Source organism: Hetaerina americana, unplaced genomic scaffold (assembly GCF_022747635.1).
Source record: "Hetaerina americana unplaced genomic scaffold, ioHetAmer1.1.p SCAF_4, whole genome shotgun sequence".
Taxonomy (NCBI): domain Eukaryota; kingdom Metazoa; phylum Arthropoda; class Insecta; order Odonata; family Calopterygidae; genus Hetaerina; species Hetaerina americana.
This window is the reverse complement of record NW_027286985.1, coordinates 97,839,885-97,866,316: the sequence shown is the minus strand read 5'-3', so window position 1 is coordinate 97,866,316 and position 26,432 is coordinate 97,839,885. Positions and strand designations below refer to the sequence as shown.

Sequence of the window (26,432 nt, the reverse complement as noted above, 5' to 3'; positions counted from 1 at the left end):
TCAGGCTTAACTTAACTTCAAAGAATTTATCACATTATATGTGATAAGGTCTGTCTGGAAAGGCTCAAGCCAAGCAACATTTTGAGAAAAATAGCCTAACTGGAACAATAAAACTTATATAATTACAAATCCAACCTCTTATCCTCTGCCAAAATAATCTCTCTCTTGGGCCCAACATCTATCCAGGCAGTAACAAAATTATTTTGCATGCAGATGGGGGAAGCTCTAAAGTTCTTCAAAATGTTACTTAGTGCAAGACACTCTTTGAGGTAGCTCATATAAATGTCTGCAAAAATGCAGAAACTACAAATCTGCTTTCATAATTTTAGATAGCTTCATGTGGCAATGAAGATGAATATGCGTAAATTATTTAATTAAGTAATTTTTATTTTCTTTCTTTACTGTTCTAGTAATGTCATTGCAAAAGTGAATGCCCAAAGACACTGGAGTTATCAGTCTGCATTCTATGTTTCAACCAACAATTAATGTAGCAATTTAATTTTAATAAAAAGATACGTAGGAAGGTCATGCATTACTTCACTCAATTTGTAAACTCAATTATCTTAGTACAAAAATACTAGACAAGTAGAGATAACTCAGGTGGGATGATATACTTACTACATCATTTTTAAATCCAGAGGATAAGGTTGCCAAATTTTCAGATCCTTTCCACCTGTTAGACATGGGGGTGCTTTTTTCAAAATTAGCCAAGCCAACAGATTCAAAACTTCCTTTCCTCTAACAGAATCTGGACAATCTAAAAAAACAATAATAATTGAAACAAAAAAATCACTTGAAAAAGCAGAGATGGCGATGATGGGTCTAAACAGAGAATGCACGCAAGAGGCTCAACTGGATGAGCTTCTTGCTATGAAACATGATGAGCCACCATGAATTATCAAGATGCATTGGATTCAAATATGAAGTAATTCTACGAATTTTGAACAATAGTTTCAGTTTTCTTAAATATATCACCCCCCGAACATGTCTTGAAAAACTTTCACAATATGTAGACCTATAAGGCTACATTATCTTGTGATTCACAGTGCTACTTCGGACAACAGTATCACAAGTGTAAAAGCTATTGCCTTCAAGTATGAGTGCATGCTGCCATGGCTTTTAGAGTAGAGGGCAAAAATATTTCCATATACATTAAAATAATCCAAGTATGCCATCTTTATTTTGTGAATTGTGAATATTTTCAAGCTAATATGTACTTCATAAGGAATGTGATCGCAGAAGAGCCCTGTTTCATCTCCTCCAAGTAAATTATCGTATGCATTTTATCCATCAAACACCCAGTACAGATTGGGTCTCAGACTTTGGCCTATAGAATAGAAGAAGCTCAGAGAATAACTGAAATATTTGAGCCCAGTGTATTATTAACTCCAGTTGATTCTTTAATCTACAGCAGGATAAGGAATAAAATACCATTTAACATTAAACATGCATTTATTTCATACATCTAAACTATCAGATTTAATAATTTCGTATAACTTGAAAAAAAAAGGGTAAGCAAACAAAAAGTCCTCAGTGCTCAATTAAGAAACTTTCTTGCAACGGTACATACTTCAATATCTATGATGACCTTCAATACAGTAGGAACTATAAGCAAGGGCAGCATATTTACCCCTCCAGAACACCTCTTACATTTCCTTTAGATGACTGACATCCTATTCTTAAGCAGATGGTAACTTGAGGAATTATGTAGAGTGAACATTATATTCAAGAATTTGAAAGTATTGATCACCCTAAACTTTTATCTGCCATATCTATAAAATGCTCCCAAATATGTCTATAAATTTCTCATCACTGGGAGAGTGGACGATGACACTTGAGCAAATTATTTCCATTGCTTAGATATCTGCCAAACATGAATCATTAGTCAAAATGAAGACCAACACTCGCAACTTTTGGTGATTGGTGTTCAGTAAGATAATAAGGCATGACACAGCAATATTCGAACCTGCTCTGTCACTAATGCCATGCCAATCACATTCCCTGGAAGAGGAATTTTATACTGGGATACATTTTGCTGTAGTAATTTTCTGAGGTGATTATTTACCGTAAAGTCAAAAGTTAATAGCCTCTGAATTTCACCAAGGTAACATGTAATTTTTGCTTACAAAGGAAAAACTTTATAAAGTTTCTCCGATATTATAATTTTCTTCGTCTTTCCCTCTACTCTCATAGCCAGTAGCGATTTCACAGTAGTTCTTAAATCATGACCACTTATTACCTTTTGTGTTTTCTTCCATAGAATCAGTAAGGGCAATAAGGGCACACTCGTACAGGGACAAGTGTACTGTCTTACCTCAAATCCTACCTCAAAATTTATATTAATATCTAGAGACATGAAACATTAAATACAAAAACACCACAAAAATATTTCATACACTCATATTATTGGAAATCTACTGGTTAAGGTAGGTTTTGAGAAAGATATAACACACAAAGCATTATTTAAGAAAATTAGGACACTCAAGTGATAGGTTAACTATTAATTAAGACAATATAGCTTAAACCGAGAAACCATGATTAGGCCTCTTCCAAAGAATGGAAGGACTCCTTTAACAAAAACTTTTCTAATTTTATTTGGAAAATTCATCAATGGTGGCATTCCTCATTTCAATGTGGACATTGTGTCACAGCCTCATACCCAGTTACCTAGGCCCACGCAAGTTTTGCTGTATTGTACCTGTAGTTTAACTCATGTAAGTCCCATATGTTGGCCATTGTGATCAATATTCAGTTACTAACATAATAGGTGTATATGTAAAATTATTTCATTAACAATATTGAAAGAACTCAAACAGTTAGACTACAAACACATAACTTGTTGTAAACATTCAGTTTTATTGTATGTTATTATTAATAATAATAATAATATAATATTTTTATTCATCCAGGAGACACAGTGCATAGTAGCTCTAGCAAGTGTATAGGACATGTCATGGTTTACAAAAAATAGAAAGTATTACAAGAAACAAGTGTTACAAGGATAAAAGGAAGGAATGAACATTTATGAATTAGGTCTCAGGTATTCTTTGATGCTGTAAAAACACTTATCAGAGAGGTATTCTCGGACCATTTTCTTGAATACTGGTTCACGCTCTTCTTTTTTAATACATATAGGTAGGTTATTATATAATTTTATACACATTGACTTAGGACCATTTGCAGCCATGGTTAAGTTTGTTGATTTTACATGCAGGTTGTTGCATTGTCTTGTATTGTACAGGTGAATGCTATTGTTCGTTTCAAAATCTGCACTATAATTTTTAACAAGCATTATAGATTGATAGATATATACACAGGGAGCAGTTAACAATTTTAACTTTCTAAAGAGAGGTCGACAGTGTGCATAATAATTTTCATTGCACATAATTCTCACCATCTTTTTCTGTATCTTTAGAACACTGAGAAGGTGAGAGGGCAGTCCCCACAATACAATTCCATAAGAAATTCTTGAATGAAATGATCCATAGTACAACATAATCAACACATTTTGACTTACAGTGTGTCTTATTATGGAGAGTAAGTAGTACACAGAATTTAACTTTTTAATTAAGTTCAAAACGTGGAAATTCCATTTGAGGTTACAGTCTACATGAAGTCCTAGGAACTTAAAATTACTTACAAAATTTAAATTACTACCATATGTTGAAAAAGAGTTATCAATTGTGCTGTGCAGAGATGAGAAGACCACTGCATGAGTTTTTTCAACATTGAGAACCAGATTATTACATTTGCACCATGTAGACATAGTTTTCGTCAGAAGATCACCAGCCACAGCCAGATCCCATAAATTTTTACTGGGTGTCATTGCACTCACATCGTCAGCATAAATAACACATTTTTTAGAACCATTTAACTGCAGCTGCCCAGGAAGATCATTAATAAAAATTAGAAAAAGTATAGGTCCAAGCACTGACCCCTGTGGTACCCCTCTGTTGACCTCCAGGGGGGTGGAGAGGTAAATTTCTCCATCATTTTTGTAGGCCACCCTTTGTTGCCGATTTGCAAGATAGGACTTTAGCCAGCTCAGTGCTACTCCCCTGATGCCCAATAGCTCACATTATGATATCAACTTACTGTGGTCTACAGTATCAAATGCTTTGCTCAGATCATAGAAAATTCCCAAAACCTTACATTTAGAGTCAATCTCTTGAATTATATAATTGATAGCTTCAAAAAGAGCAAGATTAGTTGACTTTCCCTTGCGGAAGCCAAACTGGTTGTCTGATAGCACATTTTGGCTTTCAAGATAATCAACCAGTCTTTTGCAGAAAACACACTCGAGAATTTTACCAAATTGTGAAATGATAGATATTGGTCTATAGTTTTTTAAATCGTTTTGGTCCCCTTTGTTCTTATAAATTGGTAAAACCTTAGCCATTTTAAGGGAATTCGGGTAAATGCCCTCAGCCAAGGACTGGTTCACCATTACCATTCTAGCACCACAGCATTAGCAGTGGTGCTAGAATGAGATCTCCACAGTCTTTTAATAACTTTCCAGTCACACCATCAATGTCAGCAGAGTGTTTTTTCCCTATCTTATTGAGATAATAGCATAATTCACTCACATCACAGGGTTTAAGATACATTGATGTATAAGTTGCATTATTGATTGACATGGGCCCTGAAGGCACAGGATGTGGGGAATTAGGTAGAGACAAAAAAGCTTTATTAAAAGCATTGGATATTTTACCTGGTTCCGTGATTAAGTTGCCAATGTTATCATTTACCTGGAGAGGCAAAACCATGGAATTTAAGTTGCTGTTGCTTTTTATGATTTCCCATTTACAGAAGAGTGCTTCGATAACTTATAAACATAGCTTCATAAATGTTCAGTAACATTCATCGCACCGTACTTATTTAAAGGATCTGTTATCGTTGGAAATACATGGAAATGGCTTTATAAGTGTAGAGATATATATGCATTGGCTTAAAATGTGCAATTATAGTAATTCAATTAAGAGTAATTTTAGCCAATACATGATTGCCATTAAGTAATATGATTAAATTTGCTTATTTATCTTTTAACAAGCTGAGGAAACAGGTAGCATGATGTTTGAAATAATTTCTTACCAGTAAATCTAGGTTGATGATTGCAGCAAAATGTAATCAAGTGAGGCAAGATGAGAGTTTCAAATCCTGAGAAATTTACAGTCCTTCTAACAAACGTAAGAACAATATCTGGATGGTGATACATCAGCACCTGTAAAAAGTCCAATGAACAGTCGGAATCCATGTTTATACAAGGTTCTCATTGTTCATGTACTCGTAGTACATTGAAAATTTAGACAATACATTTATATCCCTAAATCACATCATAAATTTTAATTTGGGGCAACCTATTATATAAGTGCACTCACCACACAAACCCTTAATGGAAGGGAAAAGATTGGAAACTTTTGCTCTCTCATGGGACTTTTCAAAAATGTCCTCAATTTAAAATTTTGTGCTTCCACCCTATGGATAACTTAAATAAGTCACTTGGGAAGAGGAAATATATGAGGTGAAATGTAAAACTAATCAATTACAGCCTAATCTTTATGAGTTACGACTGAATACTAGAATCAGAATACTACTTCAAAAATTGGAATTTTCACCTTTTATCACATCATTTAATAAAAACTGATTACCGACTAACAAGACACTGCCATCATATACCAAGGGACTCTTTAAATTTCACAGCTCTACTTCGAGACAAGGGTAAATGCAGGGAATGAAAAATTTCAAATGCAACATATCCCAATCAAGTCGGTGACAATGCAGAAGCAACTGGTCAAGTTTTCAAATGGAAGAAATCATCCCCAACATTCCAGATGCACAACACGCCTGCATGATTGAAACAAAAGCAAGGGTACATACAACCTGTTCAATTCTTTCAACGGCAGGTGAAAGAAGATATTGAGCCAGTGTCTGTCACAAAACATTAAATTCCCTCCATTCATGATTTATATAATAATAATAAAAAATAGAATATAAAAGTTCTTGAAAAAGTTTATCTACTTCCAAGGTGACATTTCATTTGTTTCCCTTGTAATAGGAAATAATGAGTCATATTTGCATCAACCATTTATATAAATGATTTTTTTTTCATTTCCTGTAGCTGCCAGTGCAATAAGGACATATTTATGGGATTAAGTAGCTTGACTCATGAATCTCATTTACATTTCAAAACAACTAACTCGTTCTTCCCCTTGATACACAAAAGTCTGGCTGATATATTAGATTGTCTTCTTCTTTAATTGAAGTAGCCTGTACTGATTAGGATTAGAGGAGGCATGCATGCAAATTTATGACCCCATTTATGCTCAGAAAGTCCTATATAACATAGAATGTGCATAATACTATGTGGAATCATTGAAAACAACTTTAAGAATTGGAACTTACTTGGCTTGTGAGCTTGGAAGCAACTTCTTGCTCCAACCTGAAGCTCCCTTGGGCCACGGCAGGTGAAGACAACACTGAACCAACTAGCCCACTGATGTGCAGAGCAACACTATTATCCAAAGAAGGGATGCGGAGGATGGAGGTAAGCAAGTTGGCCAGCTGATTGGAAAGCAGAATGTTGGATGCCCCAATTGGAACGTTACCATGTTTAATGTCCGATATCAGCCATTGGCCTTTATTGAAGTCAACAGCTGTGTGAAGAAGAAGGAGGGCACGCACTAGGCTGATTCGATGTTTTTCATCCTTGTTTACTTTGTATTCCAACACACACTTCTCAACCATTTCCTATTGTAAAAAAGAATAATATTAAACCTGAAAATGGGCCAGACACACGTTATTCACATCATAAATTTCAACTTATAGGCTTAAGCTGATAATATTTAGAGGACCTTTGCAACTGATTCAATTCTTAGATGAGGTCATATATTGCGATGAAATGGAATAAATTTATGCCGACTCTACAGATTCAATAAACTAATACCATGTTAATGCAACAATTTCAGAGTGTAAAAATCAGTCACCTTGACTGGGATTCGAACCCAGATCCCTCAATATCCGGTCGAGTGCTTTAGCCACTGGGTTCGAATCCCAGTCAAGGCGAATGATTTTTACACTCTGAAATTGTTGCATTGAAATGCACATTAGCGGATGACTCCGTTAAAAGTTACTGGTGCGGCATCTCCCGCAGTTTATTTGGAATTTGTCAAAGTATAAACACCATAAGTGTTTAATGTTGGCTTTAACCTCGTGGACTGTGGCACGTCGTGCACGACTACGAATGCCTGACATTGTATGTACGGTATTTCGTCACTACATCTTGTTCCTTTAAAAGCCCCAAAATTTCAGAGTTTAAGAGGATGCCTTGGTAGCTTAAGTGGCTAAAGCACTCGACCGGATATTGAGGGATCTGGGTTCGAATCCCAGTCAAGGCGAATGATTTTTACACTGAAATTGTTGCACTGAAATGCACACTAGTGGATGACTCCGTTAAAAGTTACTGTTGCGGCATCTCCCGCAGTTTCTTTGGAACTAATACCATACCTGAAATTTACACTACCGTTTTAACATGAAGATGCAGCTTAAAAGTTAACTTCTTGCACGTTGAGTATTAATCAATGAATAAATATTTTAACAGCCTATCAGAAATAGCAAATAGAATGAAGCAAACACTCTGTTTATAATAATGCACAAAAAAATGAGATTGGTAAGACCGATGGACTAACTTTTAATTGAATTGCCTCACGCTAATTATCAATGGGCACAATATAAGTTTGCAGATAATTTTCATACTTTTTAATACCTGACGAAATGGAGTATAACAAATAACCCAGTTAGGGAATCCTTCCAATGCCCCTATGTTAATGCCAATCTTTATTCTTTAAGATGGAAGAGAAATCTGGGATGCACCTTCACTGCTTCTTAATTTCTGACCGACGATATCTCTCAGGCTTCATCCCACCTATATACCTAAGTGACTACTGATGAATCAAGAGGTCGATATGGCCTACGGAGGCAGGATGGTACATCAGGGAAGGTAGGCCAGATTTTCAGCAGTGGAAATTTACCTCCAGGCAGCATTCTGTTCTGAGAGATAGGGGACACACCTTCACCACTTCTTATTTTCTGACATTATCGTAGTAGTAGTTTTAAAGGGAGGCGACTGACAGCTAAGGTCATTTGCGCCATAGGGGATGGACAGGAAAGGATGAAGGGTGGAGAGAAACCCGGCTTGGCATTAGCCTACTATTTACGAAAGGTGCCAAGGGGTCCGCAGTTTAACGTCCCATCCGACAGACGGCGTACTCAAAGTGCCCTCCACAAAGCACCTCAAGTAGGGATCGAGATACCTCTGAAAAATATTCAACACCGCCGGGATTTGAACCCGCGCCCTCAGGGTGGGAAGCCAGTACGTTAGCCCCCGCGCACCATCTCGATCCCCGACTGATTATCTCTCTCAGGCTTCGTCCCACCCATATACCCTACCAACCACTGACGAATCAGAGGCGGACACACTATTAATTATAACTCTTTTACAAACTTGTAATTATTCTCCTTTAACTGTTGGTTTTGAAAGTTCTTTAGCTATCTCTATGAATTCCAAACTGTCCCTTTCCCAACCTGCCCTCACCAGATCATCCCATCTTCCTCTCTATTATTAACCTCTCAAAACCGTGCTTGCTGGCCTGTGATTTGAAGCATGCAAGGTTCCTGGACCACCCTTAACTGTCTCCCTTGCCAAAGATTGGCAAAATTGTGCCTTCCTAGTAGTAGTAGTAGTTTTGAGGGGAGGCGACCGACAGCTAAGGTCATTTGCGCCATAGGGGATGGATAGGAAAGGATGAAGGGTGGAGAGAAACCCGGCGTCGGCATTAGCCTACTCTTTACGAAAGGCGCCAAGGGGTCCGCAGTTTAACGTCCCATCCGACGGACGGCGTACTCACTCAAAGTGCCCTCCACAAAGCACCTCAAGTAGGGATCGAGATACCTCTGAAAAATATTCTTGTGCCTTCCTTCTGTCCAATCATCCTGCCTGATTGGGTCACGCTATAACATGTTAAACAAAAATAGACATTCCTTTCTTTGTACTCCAGATGAGTCCTGCTCATGTCATTTCATGTTTCTGAGATCCCTCATGATTAGGTAGAACTAGTGGCTATGGTCAGCACTGCTGGACCAATTCATCCTAACAGCTGCAACTGGATTATTCATATTACAGGCCTTTTTATGCAAGTGAGCAGCTTCTTCATCATCGCATCATCTTTGGTCATGTGATTCTGCAGATGCTTTGGAGAAATGCAATTTGATTTTACCAGGAACAATGAATCGAATAAACAAAACTGATGTATTTTCAAATTTGACTCTTAAGAAATAACACAAGACTATCAAATTTCACAGGATGAGTTTCAAAAAAGCTGCACTTTTAAGGAAATAAACAAACTCAAATTTTTCAGCAGCTGTTGATAATGTACAAAGTGAATGCTCAGACACCGGCATTATTAACAATATACATTTGTAAATGTTAATGGTATAATAGCTAGAGAATGAATGTGACAGAGAACAAACAGAAATCCAAATTATCAGTGAAACATGTACTACCATCTGTGGGTGAAGTTCTTTTGTGGCAAAAATTTCCAGAAAGGTATACCCAGTTTTTACCTAACCTAAGTGACTTTGTGTTTGTTTACTTTATCAATGCAAAAAAATTAGAGCCTGTGCCCTGTACTGTCTTAACGTGATGTTTTCCCAATGAATTAAATTTCAATTTTACATATTAAATAGATAATCACTAGGCCAATGTGTGGTCAAATATAGATTTGAACACAATATTCCAAGGCATAATCATTGAGTGGCCACCTAGGTAATGCTTGAAATCAAAATGTTACCACCTAATTATTTAGGGATCAAACAGTTTCCAAACTTAATTGAGCATGTCATGTTACATGAAAAATGTACCTGTCTGGTGAAATTAAGGACAGTTCAGTTTATGCCTAACATAATTATCACAAAGCTTGATTCTAAGATTAAATTATTATAAAAAACTGAATTCAAATGATATTCCTCACAATCAATGCTTTCCAGAATAGCCAAGCTTCCTTTTGTGGCTGGATGACGGACATTACGGCAACCAAAGCACGTTTACCCAGCTGGAATGAAATTGACTTTTCTTCTTCTGCAACCATTCCCTCTGCATCAACAAAATAATCAGAGGGGTCATCAGAATATTTGCAAGAGAGCTCCAATAGCAGGGGCAGCATTGATTCAGCACAGCTATGGAAATGACCTTGGACTCCCTTCATGACCTCAGCCAATAGTTGTCCACTCCATGGTATGCCACGCTAAAAATAGAAACATTCCCATTACATCCTGCATGTGTAGGCCCAAATGCAAATGAAATGTTTGAAAATTTACATCATTGCACATGATTATCTAACTTATAATTTTTTTAAGATTAGCTTGATCCATTAAATCAATAATGGGGAGGCGATCAACAGCTGAGGTCATTTGCACAATTTAGGGTGGATTGGAAAGGAAGAAGGGTGGAGAGAAACCCAGCATAAGCATTAGCCCCCTCATAACAGAAAGCATCAAGCCCAGTTTAATATCCTACTTACTTACAAAATTAGTAGCAAAATCTCCTACGCTAGCAAATGTCGAATCAGTCACTTATAAAATTATATCATACGCATCACATTATTGGCCGTATTTAATAAAAATATCAGTATTTTTCCAAGGAACCACTAATAACTTAAAGATTTCAAGCACCCATTGCCCGTTCGTGCCCATATAAATGCTGAGTGGGGATCCATCATTATCCAGTTACCGAATAGGAAACCAGGACATGGATGAAATGCCTTATAGTCAATAAATTAGTCCCGATATAATATAATGATCGTAAGATGACTCTTTTCTGTTCGCTTGAAAATAATACATATTTTTGTATTGTGTGAATAAATATTATGTCAACATATCATTAAATTTCAGCCACACACAGACAACCTTTGAGAATGATTCAATTATCTGTCGTAGGCGGCTTCAAGGTGAGAGACTCGACCGGTATGGCAATGGGTGGCGGTAAATGATGATCTTTGAGCAAACAACACGTGGACATAAAATTTTGGGGAATAATTTCCCAACGATTCTACCACTTACCGAAGTGTTCATTCGCAATGCATTTAAGACGGACTCCAGGAAAACGTATTTATCCTTAGCCTTGCGCGCGACGAAAGCAAAGCTCTGCACAATGAAGTCTCGTACAAAATCCGGAGGGCACCTGATGAACATCTTATCCGGAGGATCTGAAACATTCGCTTCAACTTCTGCAGCCTCTTCCTCATGAATGTCTGTCATTCTTGACAATGACACACCTCCACTTCTGTCGATGGTATCCTTCTCGCCGTCTTCTGTGATCACATTTATGACGCCACGAACTGCATCTCCAGACGACCGAGAAAGCGTATCGTTTCCATCATGTCTACTTATAGAAACCTTATTAAAATTGTTTTTCTCTTTTGTCCTATCCATTAAAATTAGAGGCAACAACAAAGACCCATACACATACTTCCAGTCTTTAAGCATGGAACGCCAAAGAATTTTGCACAGGTGTGCTAAACATGAGAGGCACCATTCAGCTATTTCTACTTCTTTTTGCCCTCTTCCTTCTGGGGACATTGGGGCAGTTAGTATGTTTATAATTCGTATCATTAATGAGGGGAAATACTGGTAGACATCATGCCGTAGATCTTTCGCTAATGCAACCACGCACCTGGTCGGGGATAAGGCAGTCAGGATTAAACATAGACATAAAAACAGCTAATTACAAGCCGCTGCTATTCCCACTACTACTTACTCAAGGACAGGTTGCAAACAGAGGTAATTAGAACTCTTCAGACTCTTAAGAAGCTTTGTGGCCACAAGCTTGGAATGCAAGACCAACTGCGGCAGAGTTTCAATATCTTCGGGAGGAACAAAGTTAGAACGAAACTCTGCGTAGCTATCAGTACAATTCAGTACACTCCATTTTTCAAGCGCCAGGTAAAGAAATGTTTGTTTCTTCCCTTCATCATAGATCCCACGTCTTCGATCTATGTGATGGAAGACATCAACGTCTATTGCTGCGATTCTATCAGCAAATGGCAAGAACTAGAAGGCAATTAATTGACAATTTGAGTTCTTAAAGCACTAATTTGGCATTTGTTTTGAATTCAGAATAACAATATCGATATATTAGTTTACAAAACATATCAATACTGACAATTTGAGTTCTTAAAGCACTAATTTGGCATTTGTTTTGAATTCAGAATAACAATATCGATATATTAGTTTACAAAACATATCAATACTCACTCTAAATGTATTAGATTCTTTATGTTTCCGAGGCCTATTCTTCATGTTAGAGCGTAAAAAGACACAAGCCCACGTCAAGTAACAACAAGCAAGCTCTTTACAGAAGAAAAAAGAATAGGAACCCAAAACAAATTTCAGCCATATCTCTTAGAACTTATATTCAACCATGTTCTATTTTGCCGGAACGAACTGGGTTCCGAAGTATGAACCACGTGCCCATCTCTTAACGCACGCGTTGACTAGATTTTTCTTGTTTTTCAGTGTTGATAATGTGCTGCCATCTCTGCTCTTTAGGAAACAATAAATCGAAACAAATGGTATCCAAATGAATGCATCGGAAATGATAATGTCAACGTTGCAAATGAAAATTAAATATTATTACTGAGGAAATGGATTTATTTTTCAATTATTACTTCAATTCATTCTGATTTTGAATGAACATTGAAATATTCGTATTCATTTAATCTACTATTATCAATTTGCCACATTCGAAGCCCGCCATGTTATTGACGAATCACGTGAACGAAAGGATAACTGGCTCACGAGCCGGGTTCTGAAAGCATCAAGTAAATCGAAATTTATTGTTTTAATTCTCACAAATCGTTGCATAAAAGATAAGAAATGGATACGCGAAAGCTTACGGAAATTCTACGGGCGACAATTGACCCAAATCAACGGCAACAGGCCGAAGAACAGCTTAATCAAGTAAGTTTGGAAGACATGTGGCCATACACATGCATTAAATGCAGTAACGTATATTGAAAGGTTTGCTGAGTTTCAATTGAGTTGGTCTTCAAGCCATTGGTTGTATCAATTATATTTAAGTGTTGAAATGTGAAGAAAGGAAATTAGATTGCCGTTGAGCGGTATTTATAAAGGTTTTGCGCCCTTGTAATATAGAACAATACTTGAAGTTGATATGTGGCTTAAGTGATTACATATTGTTTTTTCAGATTCACAAGATTATTGGATTCGCCCCGTCACTTCTACAAGTAGTAATGCTTACAGATGTGGACATGCCTGTTCGTCAGGCCGGTAAGTTGTTACGAGTAACTTTCTGTTGCGAAGATAAACTACAATGAACAAATTCAATTTTTGCATGTTGCAGGATGCTTTTCGACAAGTCATCTGTCATTGCAAAGGATAGTCTTATAATGATTAATGTAGATAATTATATTATTGGGGTTCAGTTGTATTTAGGTTAATTTTTGACCCCCTCTAACATTTCCAGGTGTCATATGTTTGAAGAATTTAGTAACCCAGCATTGGGCTGAGAAAGAGCCCGCTGAGGCAGGACAGCCAATACCCTTTAGTGTACACGAACAAGATCGTGCCATGATTCGAGATGCCATTGTTGATGCCGTTGTTCACTCACCTGAACTAATTCGGTAATAATTTTTGATTTGCTTATTAGTGATGTGAGCTAATCTTGGTTTGTACAGGCAAAGGTAAACCTCATCAAAATCGGCCGTTCCAAAGAAATTGTAGGTTAGGCATGGGATTTGCCATTAAACCGTTGTTAAATTTTCATTTGTTTTCTCTAAAATCTCAATGTATGCTCTGGTTCATATTCCTTTTGAAATTTTCAGTTTACAGTTATCCCTCTGTGTAAGCAGCATAGTGAAACATGATTTTCCTGGAAGGTGGACACAAATCGTCGACAAAATTAGCATTTACCTTCAGAACCCTGATGCATCTGGTTGGTCGGGAGCACTTCTTTGCCTCTACCAGCTGGTCAAAAATTTTGAGTGAGTATATGTTTCTCTGATAAATGAAGCGATTCATCGAGTGTACAGTTTTTATTTACTCTACCGTTATCTCAAGTACTAATTTCCATTTGAACTATTTTTGATTGTACTTTCATGCTAAGATAACACGTTTTTAGATTAAAAGCATAATTAGTATAATTTAAAACATGACAAACCTGAAGAAAATTAATCATGGATTCAGAGTGGTGAAATCAGGGCAGATGCCAAAGAACATTACCATGGAAACGGAAGTCAGACACAATACTGAAATTTACAAACCCCCTCTTAGAGGTTGTTGTTGTATTTGTAGAATTATGGGGGATATAATTAGTATGTTTCAGTGTTATCTGTCATCCATGGACGTAGTCCTCCCTTGTTTGCTAAGACTGTTACAATTGATTAATGTTTTGTGGAAGGAAAACTGCCATAAGTTTTTTACTGATTTGGGATTGTGTTTTATCTAAAAAAAAGCTATTTATTTTTATTTATTATGCATATTTTAAATGTATAATTTTGCAACCTTCTTTTAGTTACCAAAGTAAGAGGATAAGGGCAAGACTGGGAGAAAAAGTAGCCCATTGTCTGAAATTATTTATTATTTTCTTTTAAGAGGGTGTTTAATCATATCAACTGCTTTGCTGGTCTGTACTCATGCTTGATAAGTCAGATTAGTAATATTAAATGTAACTTGCAATGTATAGTTATAGTTGGTGAATTCATTTGTAATGAGTCTGAATTTTATTTTGTTTGCCTTTAATTAAATGTGACTAAGTAAAACTTCTTTCAATTCTGAAATTTTGGCTACATAACATACAAATAATACAGTGTAGTGGTAATAGTGCCTGGTAAACTTAAGAGATATTTAATTAGTGGAAATGCCCTATTTTTGTGATGTCTTAGTGATGCTTTGTTTTCAAACAATATCTATATTGCCTAAATAGTCAGATTTTGCAATTTACAACAATCGTCCCAATATCTGTTATTCAGTGCACACATTACATAATTTGTTTGTTGGTAAAAGTTAACATCCAATTTTGGGTAACTGTTGCAAACAAAGACAGTGGTAATATCCTTTGAAAAATATGTGATGAATTTGTGCTTTTCTTGATTTGATTTTGCATATGTATTCTAAAGGTCAGAAGTTATTAAAACTTATGAATAGATTCTCTGGTTATAATGTGTGTGCTGTGGTTTTCATGTAGTTTCATTTATTGCCCTTGGCACGTTGCATGTGGCGTTTGGCTATTCAAATTGATTTAGTTTTGATTGGGTGCTTGAGAAAAAGTCTGCATTCAGCAGAAATCTATTCTATAAGGATTAGTAGTGGTTTCCATTAGTCATATTTGCCTTTACTATGTTTAGCAGAAGTTCAAGTAATATAAATTTGAGGAATATCCGAGAACTTTTCTAATTTTGAAATGCAAAATGTCAACAATGGTTCATTTATGATGTGTATTCTTTTCAATCAATCAAACTGTGTTTTGTATAGCTAAAAGTAACCATAAGGGAATTACTAGAACATTACTATTTACATTTTTCCATATTTTATCATAAATATAAAATTATATAAATAAAAATCATACACCAGATCACTAATACAACATACCATTAATATATTAAATTTTTTAGTGGGATACACTAAGTGAAACTATTGTACATACTCAAGTGTATCCCGACCCTGGATTCAAGGTAGCCTCCCAGTACTCTGCTGATAAATTTTGGGGAAAAGTACTTTTGGAAATTTGATGCTGAAGTATTGTGAATATTCTTACAATATTTTATACATTTAACTGTTTCTTGGCTTATTGTGAGAAGTTGTGTTAGTAACATATGGCATAAGTGTGTGGATACATGCTTTCATATGAATTTTACTCTGTAAGCTCAAATTTAGTTGTCCAAATCAAAATGCTGTAAATAGTATCCGTGTTCGTTTCTAAAAATATTGCAACAGATGTCCATATGGTGCCCATCACCTCAAACTAGCCAGTGTAAACACACTCTCTGTGGAGTTTCATTTAGCTCTTTGAATGCAGTTGTGATAAAGTCTGAATATTTTGGTGGATGCTTTTTGGCTTCTACCTGCCAACTTAATATTCATTCTGCGGCATCATTCCATTCCTTTGAATCCATGTCTAATGGCAACTTTGCATGAGTAAATTGATTGCCAGTGCTTTGTGTATTCTTCTCTTCCCATATCAGCGCAATTCCCCATTTGTCATATCGCGAATGAGAGAATCATTTCTCCTTGTTCCATTCCTTGCAAACAGTTGTTTTGAATGCTCTGCTCTTCTATTAGCAATTTTTTCATCCCTTTTAATCAATGTAATTAATTGCAAACATGGAAATAAGTGATTTTCTCATTCGTATCCAGTGACATATGGTTAGAGGCATTGGCCAAATCTATAGTGGACTATATTTACATTTTTGGTAAACATCCTTTAAGGTTTTATTCTAAATTTTGGGGAAGTATTCTAAATATTAATTGAACCATTGAGTTAGGATAGAATGATGTATACAGTAGCTATCAGTTAAAATAAGAAAAAGTGCTTTCCTTTTTCACAAATTGGAATTCATTGAGACCCTGAGAATGTGTTGTTGATTTCTAGGTTTTGACTTAAATGAATCTCTTTGTGTTTTTATAGTTCATTAATTTGTAGGTTGCACAGGATTGTCCTTTGATTAGTTATCATTTATTTTTTACCATAATTTTGAAAATAATTGATCAATGAAAACTGTATTTGAAAAACTGATGTTTTTGCTGTTTTCATTGTTATGACTTGAAAGTAATGAAATAAATGGTGGCTTTACTTAGTTAAGTTTTGTATTCCTATTAACAATGCTCAATTGCATTATTTCACGCTTGTTGTGATTTTTGCATCTCTCACCTTCCAACTGTGGAATATCCAGGGTCCTTAATGTCAGAGGGCTTGCGTGAGTGCCTTCAGGCATGTATCGATCAATTTGAGCGTATGTATGTATCGTAGAGGATCATTTAATGCATGGATATGGGCTGCATAATTACCAATTTTGGTTGGTTTTCAAATTTTAAATATCATATGCAAAATGATGTCATCAACTTTTCAATACCTTTCACGCATTAATCGATTGACGTCAACATGGCTCACTACCAATATAATCATGAAATGCCTAGAGATTTTCCTAATTTTAATTTTGTTTGTAAACACATTGGTTGTAGTGTGTGCATGGGCTAATTCTTTACTAATCATTGTAATTACAATATATTTGTCATTATAAATATAAAATGAATGTACCTCTGGTCTTGAAGCAATGACAACGGGATAGCCGAGACTGTAAACTTAATTGGCACAAAGTTGAAAGGAGGTAGGGAAAAACAAAGTTACAAGTAAGGGGTGATACAGGGAACACACTCTAGGTCACTTGGGTGTGTTTAAGAAACAGTTGCCCGCAAATACCTGAATCACACGCTTAAAAGTCAAAATAAAATAAAAGTTAGTAATAAAAATTATAACAAACTTTACAGCCTCTTGATCACTAGAGTGTGTTAAGGAATAACAGCACTATCATAAATCGCATTCACACACACACTCAGGGTTTGCAAGGATCTCTCCTATGACAGTGACCCGCCAGTCACACAGATGCAAGCCAAATTATGAAACAAATATTGTGAAACAATGGATTTACGTAAACAAGCAATCACTCCAGTGTGTTAGACCTTTGTGAATCGCATTTACACACACACTCAGGGTTTGCTAGGATCCCTCCCAGGTCAGTGACCCGCCAATCACACAGATGAATACAAAATAATAAAACAGATGCACACATGCTTTCACTCTGGTGTGTTTTATCCGAAAACAGTGACCTTTGCGATTCACAAGTACTCACTCCTTCAGGCTTTACCAGGATCCCTCCTAAGCCAGGGGCCCGCCAAACATACTAGCGTAACAAACTAAACAGAATGGACGTACGTAAACCCACAGTCACTCGAGTGTATCAGACCTTTGTGAATCACACACACACTCACTCTTTCAGGGTTTGCAATGATTCCTCCTATGCCAGGGACCGTCAATCTCACAAACAAAAATTAAGGAAGTAGGAATCAGGGATAGTTAAGTGCCTAGAGAAAACCTGACACCAGGTGGTTCACCTGCCAAGCTGGCCTCTTCAGAGAAGAATCAACGCTCTCGTTTTACGGTCTTGGCTATCCTGTTTTCATTATTTGTCATTAGTTCACAGTATTTATATATAATAGTAAACCTGAATGTGAAAACAAACTTATTATAAAATTTATTCGTCATATATTCATGTAGAATTATCATTGGATTTGTTCAGCTTGCCTAGTTCTTTATTAAAGAGAAGGATGACGTAAGATCTGGTGCTTTCCCGGCATATTTGCTTCATGAAGTTTTCTCGGGTCTTCCACCGGGTCAGGGGTTCCATGTTGGCCAACATTTCGCAGCCCTACTCGAGCAGTCCTCAGGGTAGATCCTCTACCCTGAGGACAATGCACGACTCGGGTATCGAAACGTCAGCCAACATGAAACCCCTGACCCAGTGGAAGACCTGAGAAAACTTCATGTAGAGAAGGATGACGTTTTGTAGTGATTTAGTTGATATTTTTCTTGCAATTTTATAATCTGGATGCAGGGGAAAAATTCAAATTTAAAAACTATGGAATGGAAGATGGAGATAAAATGCTTGTGGTATTGTAGCACATGTAGAATTATCGTATGTAGTCTGGGGATAAATCATTGTATAAGAAGTAGTAAGCAGAAGTACTATGGTCATTCTTAATTAATTTTTTAAAAATTTTAATGTTCTCTTTGTCTACAATGCATTATCATATACCAATTGCAAGTAGGAGAAAACATTTCAACTGTCTTACAGAGTTCATTACAGAACCCTGGAGGTCTGCTGGTGACAAGGCTGTCATTGAGAGACAAATTTACACTCTATGACCAGATAATGCACACTATGGGATTGTTGGTTTTGGCAGGGAAACAGCAACAAATTGATTAGTACTTAAATTTGAGTTGATGAAAAGAGCCGTAGTGTCTGTAAGTGTTGAATGTTTAAATGCTCTAGTTGAACTGTGCCCAAACACAATTTATAATTCAGCAAACCATGGTATTTCTTGCATAAGATGTGTTGTGTAACTTCAATACATTAAATGTCATGTGTCGTATTTCCTGCCTTGATAAATATTGAGGATGCCCTTTATTGTCCTCCATATTGAGTTGACTTGATTTGTCTTCGTAATCATTTAGGTTCAAGAAACCAGGGGAAAGAGCACCGCTGAATGAGGCGATGAACCTCTTATTTCCAATGATTTACCAGCTGTGCCTGAGACTTCTTCCTGATCCATCAGAGCAGTCCGTCCTCCTGCAGAAACAAATTCTTAAGATATATTTTGCACTAACCCAGGTCAGCTTTGAATTGGCAATAATTTTATTTTTAATAAAGCGCTATATTTAGTTGTATAGTAAATGAGTTACCTTAAGTTATATATTCATATTTGAATTAAAAAATTTACTGGTATAGCATCATTCCATATTAACACTTCACCAGTGGCAGCCTGATCTTTTGCTTTTGTTTGTGTGTGGAATAAAAGGTGATGGAGCTCCACTTTCTCCATGATCACGGTTGAAGGCAAAGGCTGGTGGAAGACCATTGTGATTCCCTGGGTGCACTTTTTCCCCTTGTGTCCCAAGGGGTCGTTGCTGGTGAATGCAGTACAGTGGCTCATTTGTGTAGCTTAGCATTTAATAAATAAATTTATAAAAATTTTAACATTTCCTGGAATTTCTTTATGTACTTATCGGATTAATTTGATGCCAAACTGCTTGTCTGCATCTGTTAATTTCCAGCCAGTTAACCTTCAAGCCATGGGGCCCACACAATATGCATGGGTTCTCTGGGAACAGTGTTCCGGTATGTTTGACTCTCTCTCACTCTCAGGACTCCTTATCTTCATGCCCCTCTTTTTTTTAAAAAAACAGGTCCACACGTTTATCCCATAAACTTTTATATCCCTTGTTCATTAAGGTTTGCATACCTCAGTAGTAATTGCTGGCTTCCTGTTGTGTGCTGCAATATTCGAGAAACTACATAGTATCTTACTTTGTTGCATTAGCACTTATTACTCTTTGCATAGTTAGTCCTTGGTGGTCTTGTCATATTGATGAGTTTCGCCCCATTCCAAGATAAAGAATTGGTTGCTGAAGAAGTTCTTGGTTTTTTTATTTAGAATTTATGAAAGGAAATTTTTCACAAATTTTAATTTCTTGTTGAAATGAATCTTATAGTAAAGATAGTAAATGATGATGAATGATAATTCTGCAACAAGAGCAAGAGGTAAATCAGAAATCGAAATCATTGCTGGAAATACTTGTGTCAGTAACTTATGCCTAAAATTACTAATTTAACCACCATAATTTTGAGATCAAAGCTTATTCATCTGGAAGAAAATTGGTGGAATCCAGGAAGTGTATTAGTATTATTATTTTGCTTGGTTCTTTGATTTTGGATTGAAGGGTATTGTGAACAAGATGAGCAAATGTGGCGGTAGCCCTTTAAGCTCAACCTTTCCCCCCGGTGGTCATGTGAAGTCTTGTGACACGATGAGGAATTTTATAAATGTCTTGCTGTATGTTTTCTCATGACTCTCATGTGGAAAAAATTGCATTTAGGAATGCTATACTCAACATATCTATAGCTTTCAAGCGATTGCAAACCGCTAGAACAGCCTATTATAAAAAATCACACATCTGTTTTTCTATGTTAAGAAATGTGATTTTTTTTAGTTTTTTCTATTCTTAAAATATATAAATAATTGGATGAATATTAGTGTTATTCAGAAGCTACTTTGCAGTGAAGAAATGCATACTATTGAAGAGGCACAGCTTTGAGATGATACTTTTTTATGCGTTTCTGCGATGGTAGTTCTGTTGGACATGACTCTCTAGACAGGCATAACAGTGTAGTGCTATCTTAATCTGTCGGAGGAAGGGAGACATTGTTAGAATTATTATTTTTTAGATGGTGGGCATGTTTTGTGCACTGGATTTATCATTGAATTGTTTCAACTTATATGTGTTGGTTTGTCAAAATAAAACTGGGCCATGTGGAATGGAATAAGTATATGATAAGGAAAGAAATTTACAAGGGATTCACTGGGAAAATAATAGTTAAAACAGGTGATTTGGAAAAAAACAACCAATGTACTGGTAATCAAATGACCTGATAAGCATGAAGTTTGTATTTAATTCAAAGTGTGTGAAGGTGTGCTTGAAGGCAGGGGCAAGAAGTGTCAAAGGGGACAGAAAGAATTTTGAAGCCTGATTCACTTGTTGACCATGTAGGATAGTTATCTTTTAAATCAAAAGGAGAAAGTTGCATTCCTCTGGCCACCGCCCTGGTTTTTATTTATCCTTAGTCATACTCAGTGTGTTTAAATGAATGGGCAATGCAGGCATTGGCCATAGGTGTGAATTTCTTAATTTTGTCTCATTAAGAGGGGGAGTATGCTGGTTGAAGTTGGAGTGGTCAGGGAATTTTGTAATTAGGTAGTGCTGATCACTCTCCAATAGTAATTTCAGTAACCTTGTAACAAAGGCTAAGTGGTACATTCTGGGGTTACAACCTTCTTGATTTCTCTTTTTATCAGTACTCCCTACCATTGGATCTTATCTCGAGGGAAGCATTCTCACAGTGGATGGAAATAGTAAGAGCAATTGCAGATAGGCCAGTTCCAGAGCAAACGAACCAAATAGAAGAAGATGACCGTGTTGACTTACCATGGTGGAAATGTAAAAAATGGGCTTTGCATATAATGCACAGAATGTTTGAGAGGTAAGTTAATTATTAATATTTCATGCTTGCCATTAGTTGACATTGCAAAGCCCCTCTTCACTAATGCTTTATGTTCCCTGTCATTGTAGAATCTTAGCTTTACTTATCTGAATTTTTAGGAAAATGTTGATTTTACAAAAGTGTGTGAGCAGTCCTAACCGTTTTCTATTGTATGCTAGTGGAATTATAATTTGAGCTTACTTAAACTTGATAAGCTGTTATGGTCCCTGGAGCAAACATCAAATTATTGTTCTGAGAGGAAACAACTCAATGGAAATTCTGCAGTGAGAAGATTCTTGCCCATTTCTGAATTAATAATTTTGTAACACAGGGGAATCATTATATTCATTCACTGATGTGGTTCTTCAATGATTATTCAATATTTTTTCAATTTCTCGATTCTGTTCCATGAAAATCTGGGTTGCAACAATGGTACAATCGTTTGTATGGGTAGCATTTGTGAGGGAAGCAGTAGACCTGGTAAAGAATCTGTTGGTCCCTGTGACAAACAGACTGTGCTCACTGAGGCTGCTGGTGTGCGTAGACTCCCGTGGTAAAAATTGCACTGTTTGTCTTGGCTGATTGGCTTAAAGTAAATGCACTCGTTATACCAGTGAACCTAGTCTAACATAATTGCTAAAATACATGTATAATTGATGACAAATAGAAAAAACCATAAATGTTGTTATCAACGCGTTGGTTGGTGTGATAGAGGGTAGAGGTCACTTAGTTCAAAGCCCGACAGCATGTGAAATTCAAAAATCAGGGTTGGGGGACCAGTTTCTTTTCCTGTGCCGGTTATGGCATCCCAGGAAGTTCTGGTACCCGAAAAATTACACTGCTTGCCCTGTGGGTGCCGATAAAGGAACGCCCGGGTATTGAGCCCAGGCCCTCCAGTCAGTAGTCTACCCCTGGACTACCATTTCCCAAAAAAATTTTTTTTTAAATATTTGCCATCATTATATGCAGCATATTTTGAAATACAAGTCTTCATGCCTGAACTGTTTGTCAACTTTTTTTGATGATAAAATTGAGGAAGACAATCTATTTTGCTTCAGTTGTACCGCGTAGTGAGAGGCTTTTGTGGTTCTAGTTGACATCTAAAATATAAAACCAAGAATGGTATGTTATTATGCAGCCATTTTAATGTTGAAGCGGAGCAGTCGGATATCATATTTGATGGCATATGAGACCTACTTTTCTCCTAAGTAATGGCTCAACAAGCAGTCACACGACAACCATGCAGGGAGAAAGCAGTTGAGTTCTGCAGGAGATAATGGCTAGCCATCAGACACACTTGGTTTAGCCAACAAAAGGCACAGGTTTATGTGAAATATACCAAGTGACTCAGAAAGGTATCAGTTAGATTATATTCTGGTTAGACACAGGTTTAGGAACAGTGTGATAAATTCGCGCAGCTTCCCGGAAGCAGATGCGGACTCCAACCACAATTTAGTTGTTATGAAATGTAGCGTCCGTTTCAAAAATATAATGCAGGGGCGGCGAGTTAGAAAATGGAATGTAGAAGCATTAAATGGGTTGAAAAGGAAGGAATACAAACAGGCAGTAGAGGAAATCATGGAGGATGGTAAAGAGCTAAGTATTGTTGAAGAAAAATGAGAATGTATCAAGAAAGGTATACTACCTTGATCAAAAAGTTCCCGGAATAACCACCGTGTGGCGCTCCCATCGTTCCGATTTGAGTTCTGTTTTTTTTTGTTAAATTGGTACATCTGTTGTTGATATTCCCTTTAAATCTTAGTGTCATAACTTGACATTTGCAAAAGTTACGGTCGGTTTTCGGTATGTCCATCAGTGCTTCCTGCGATTTTTCCATTACTTCCTCTCGGCTGCTAAAACGCGTTCCCCGTAATGGTTTTTTAACTCGATTGAACAGAAAGAAGTCACAGGGAGCCAAATCAGGTGAATTCGGTGGCTGTTGGATGGTATTTGTTGCATTTTTCGTCAAAAAATTACGAATAATGATAGCACTGTGCGACGGTGCGTTATCATGGTGCAAAATCCACGAGTTTTCTGCCCACATTTCTGGTCTCTTTCGGCGAATTGCTTCACGCAAACGTCTCATAACGCCCAAATAATACTCTTTGTTTACTGTCTGGCCTTCTGGCAAAAAAAACACCGTTGTAATCCATGAAAACCGTCAGCATTGCCTTCTTTTTTGACTGAAAACGACGTGGTTTTTTTGGTCTCGGCTCATTTGGTGAACGCCATTCACTTGCCTGATGTCTGGATTGCGTGTCGTACTCATAAACCCACGTCTCGTCTCCAGTAATGATCCTTTTGATGAATGTGGGATCGGATTCAGCCTCGCAAATCATGTCTTTTGCGACGTCAACACGGTCTCTTTTTTGCATGAAATTGAGGTCTTTTGGCACCAACTTTGCTGCTACACGACGGAAACCCAAATCATTAACCACAATGTCTTGGGCGGATCCATAGGCAATGTTCAAGTCCTCCGCTATTTCTCTGATGGTTAATTTGCGGTTATTGACCAACATTTCTTTTACTTTATCAATTTTTTCGCCGACTTTCGATGTCGATGGTCTGCCACTGCGTTCATCATCTTCGATTGACTCACGACCACTTCTGAACCGCTCGTGCCACTGGTAAACGACCGTTTTTTTTAGAGAATCATTGCCGAAACACTTTTCCAACATTTCCAACGTCCGTGCGCCACTAAATCCGTTTTTTACGCAAAATTTGATACAAGTTCGTTGTTGCAAATTTAAATCCATTTCTGAAATTGTAAAAAATCGCCAACACACACAGAGATAGATGTACTCTTGGCTACGTAACTTTTGCATATGTCAAGTTATGACACTAAGATTTAAAGGGAATATCAACAACAGATGTACCAATTTAACAAAAAAAACAGAACTCAAATCGGAACGATGGGAGCGCCACACGGTGGTTATTCCGGGAACTTTTTGATCAAGGTAGTATTGCTAGCTGCAAAAGGCACTATTGGGACTGTAAACGCCAAAAGGACTAGGAAACCATAGATCACGGATGAGATGATTACAAAGATGGATGAGAGGAGAAAATGGAAGAATGTAAACACAGAATTAGGCAAAATGAAGTACAAAGAGTTAAATGATAAATTGAGGTGGGCAACAAATAAAGCAAAAGAAGCATGGTAGAAGGATATCCGAGGATATGGAAATTCTGCAGAGGAAGGGTGAAATTGGTGCGCTGTACAGCAAAGTAAAATCTTCATGGGGAAGTAAAAAGGGTAGATCTATGTTAGCAGGAAGAGGTCAGGCGGGTAAGATAATAGTCGACACAGGAAAGATCCAAGAGAGATGAAAGGAATATATAGAAGAACTGTATAGTAGAGAACTTTGACCAGCAAAGTTAGACATAGAAAAGGAACATGATGTAGAGGAAGATAGCTTCAGTTCAGGCATACTCGACGATGAGATAGAAAGGGCATTTAGGGAGATGAAATTAAATAAGGCCATGTGCTCGAAAAGTCATAGCAAATACGTTGAATGGTTAAATATTCAGTTTCAAGCACTTTTTCTTTCTACCTAAAGTGTCCAAAAGTCCTTGGTGACCAAGTCATTGAGCTTTAAGAATTAATAAAAATCAATATTTAGTATCAAAAAAAAAAAGCTTTCAAGTTTTCTCAAACACCGTAATGAAAGATTTCAATTTTTCGTCTGATAATTAAATGCACGTATTCATTTAATGCTTGCGTTTTTTTGTTATTACCTAATTGTTTTGAGACAGCAGGAGAGTCTCAAAATTTCCTTGGATTTCAAATCGTTATTTGATCATTTCTTTTTGATTTCATAAATGTGAAAAGTATTCCCTTAGATAGTTATCAGATCATAAATATCCTTTCAAATGATATCAATTTTGTTGCAGGAGCATAGTGAATGAGTTAAAGGTGTATCTGTCTGATGTGAATGACTGTTTTGGACTTAGCTCACTTTGGTGAAAGTTTTCAGAAACAAAAACATGTCAACATTAGTAAAGAAAAACACCACTATGGTAAACAAGGAATGTGTCACATAATTATTTGTATATCCCCAGTTTCTCAGTGTTGTAAATGTGCAATAGCTGGTGTGTCCGTGCAGTAGATTTTATTACACATTCATATTTTGTGCTTTTCAGTCAAAATTTACATTTTAATCCACTGCTTTTTTGCCTTCTTTAATGTATTTTGATTAAACTTATCCTATTCATCACTTACACAGAGGAAACTGGAAAAATTAGCAAACTCTCTGCTTCAATGCTCACTTCCTTTGTCATTCACCAGAATTGAAATTTCTTCCAAGTGATCAATGAAAGTATTCACTCCACTCAGTGGCTACCTCCTTTTGCCTATCAGAGGCCAGCTGACCCTTGATTTGAAACCAAACATCATTACTCTCGCAATTGAGTGGTGAATCTGGATAAATGGGCTGTAAAACCCTGTATTTGAACAATCAGAATTTACATTTTCCCACAGTTTACAATATTTATCATATCCCAAACAATTTCCTATTTTTCAATACATGCAGATTTATTATATTTACAAAA

General features: G+C 36.7%; 2 protein-coding genes across 2 annotated transcripts in view; one reads left to right on the top strand and one right to left on the bottom strand.

Annotated features, from left to right (window-relative positions):
• The window catches only part of LOC139691848 (small subunit processome component 20 homolog), a 71,006-nt gene extending 58,541 nt beyond the window's left edge, over nucleotides 1-12,465 (bottom strand). The window contains exons 1-7 of the mRNA XM_071589757.1: nucleotides 12,307-12,465; nucleotides 11,810-12,102; nucleotides 11,113-11,725; nucleotides 10,026-10,298; nucleotides 6,403-6,747; nucleotides 5,092-5,221; nucleotides 619-757 (exon numbers count right to left, since the gene is read on the bottom strand). Of these exons, the coding sequence (XP_071445858.1) occupies nucleotides 619-757; nucleotides 5,092-5,221; nucleotides 6,403-6,747; nucleotides 10,026-10,298; nucleotides 11,113-11,725; nucleotides 11,810-12,102; nucleotides 12,307-12,351 (1,838 nt within the window). The 5' untranslated portion in view covers nucleotides 12,352-12,465. The remainder of the gene's footprint in view (nucleotides 1-618; nucleotides 758-5,091; nucleotides 5,222-6,402; nucleotides 6,748-10,025; nucleotides 10,299-11,112; nucleotides 11,726-11,809; nucleotides 12,103-12,306) is intronic.
• A 343-nt stretch (nucleotides 12,466-12,808) lies between these two features.
• Nucleotides 12,809-26,432, top strand: part of msk (importin-7 msk) — a 36,404-nt gene continuing 22,780 nt past the window's right edge. Inside the window, exons 1-6 of the mRNA XM_071589695.1 lie at nucleotides 12,809-13,011; nucleotides 13,260-13,341; nucleotides 13,538-13,694; nucleotides 13,896-14,054; nucleotides 19,301-19,457; nucleotides 21,700-21,884. Coding sequence (XP_071445796.1) covers nucleotides 12,928-13,011; nucleotides 13,260-13,341; nucleotides 13,538-13,694; nucleotides 13,896-14,054; nucleotides 19,301-19,457; nucleotides 21,700-21,884 — 824 coding nt within the window. The 5' untranslated portion in view covers nucleotides 12,809-12,927. The remainder of the gene's footprint in view (nucleotides 13,012-13,259; nucleotides 13,342-13,537; nucleotides 13,695-13,895; nucleotides 14,055-19,300; nucleotides 19,458-21,699; nucleotides 21,885-26,432) is intronic.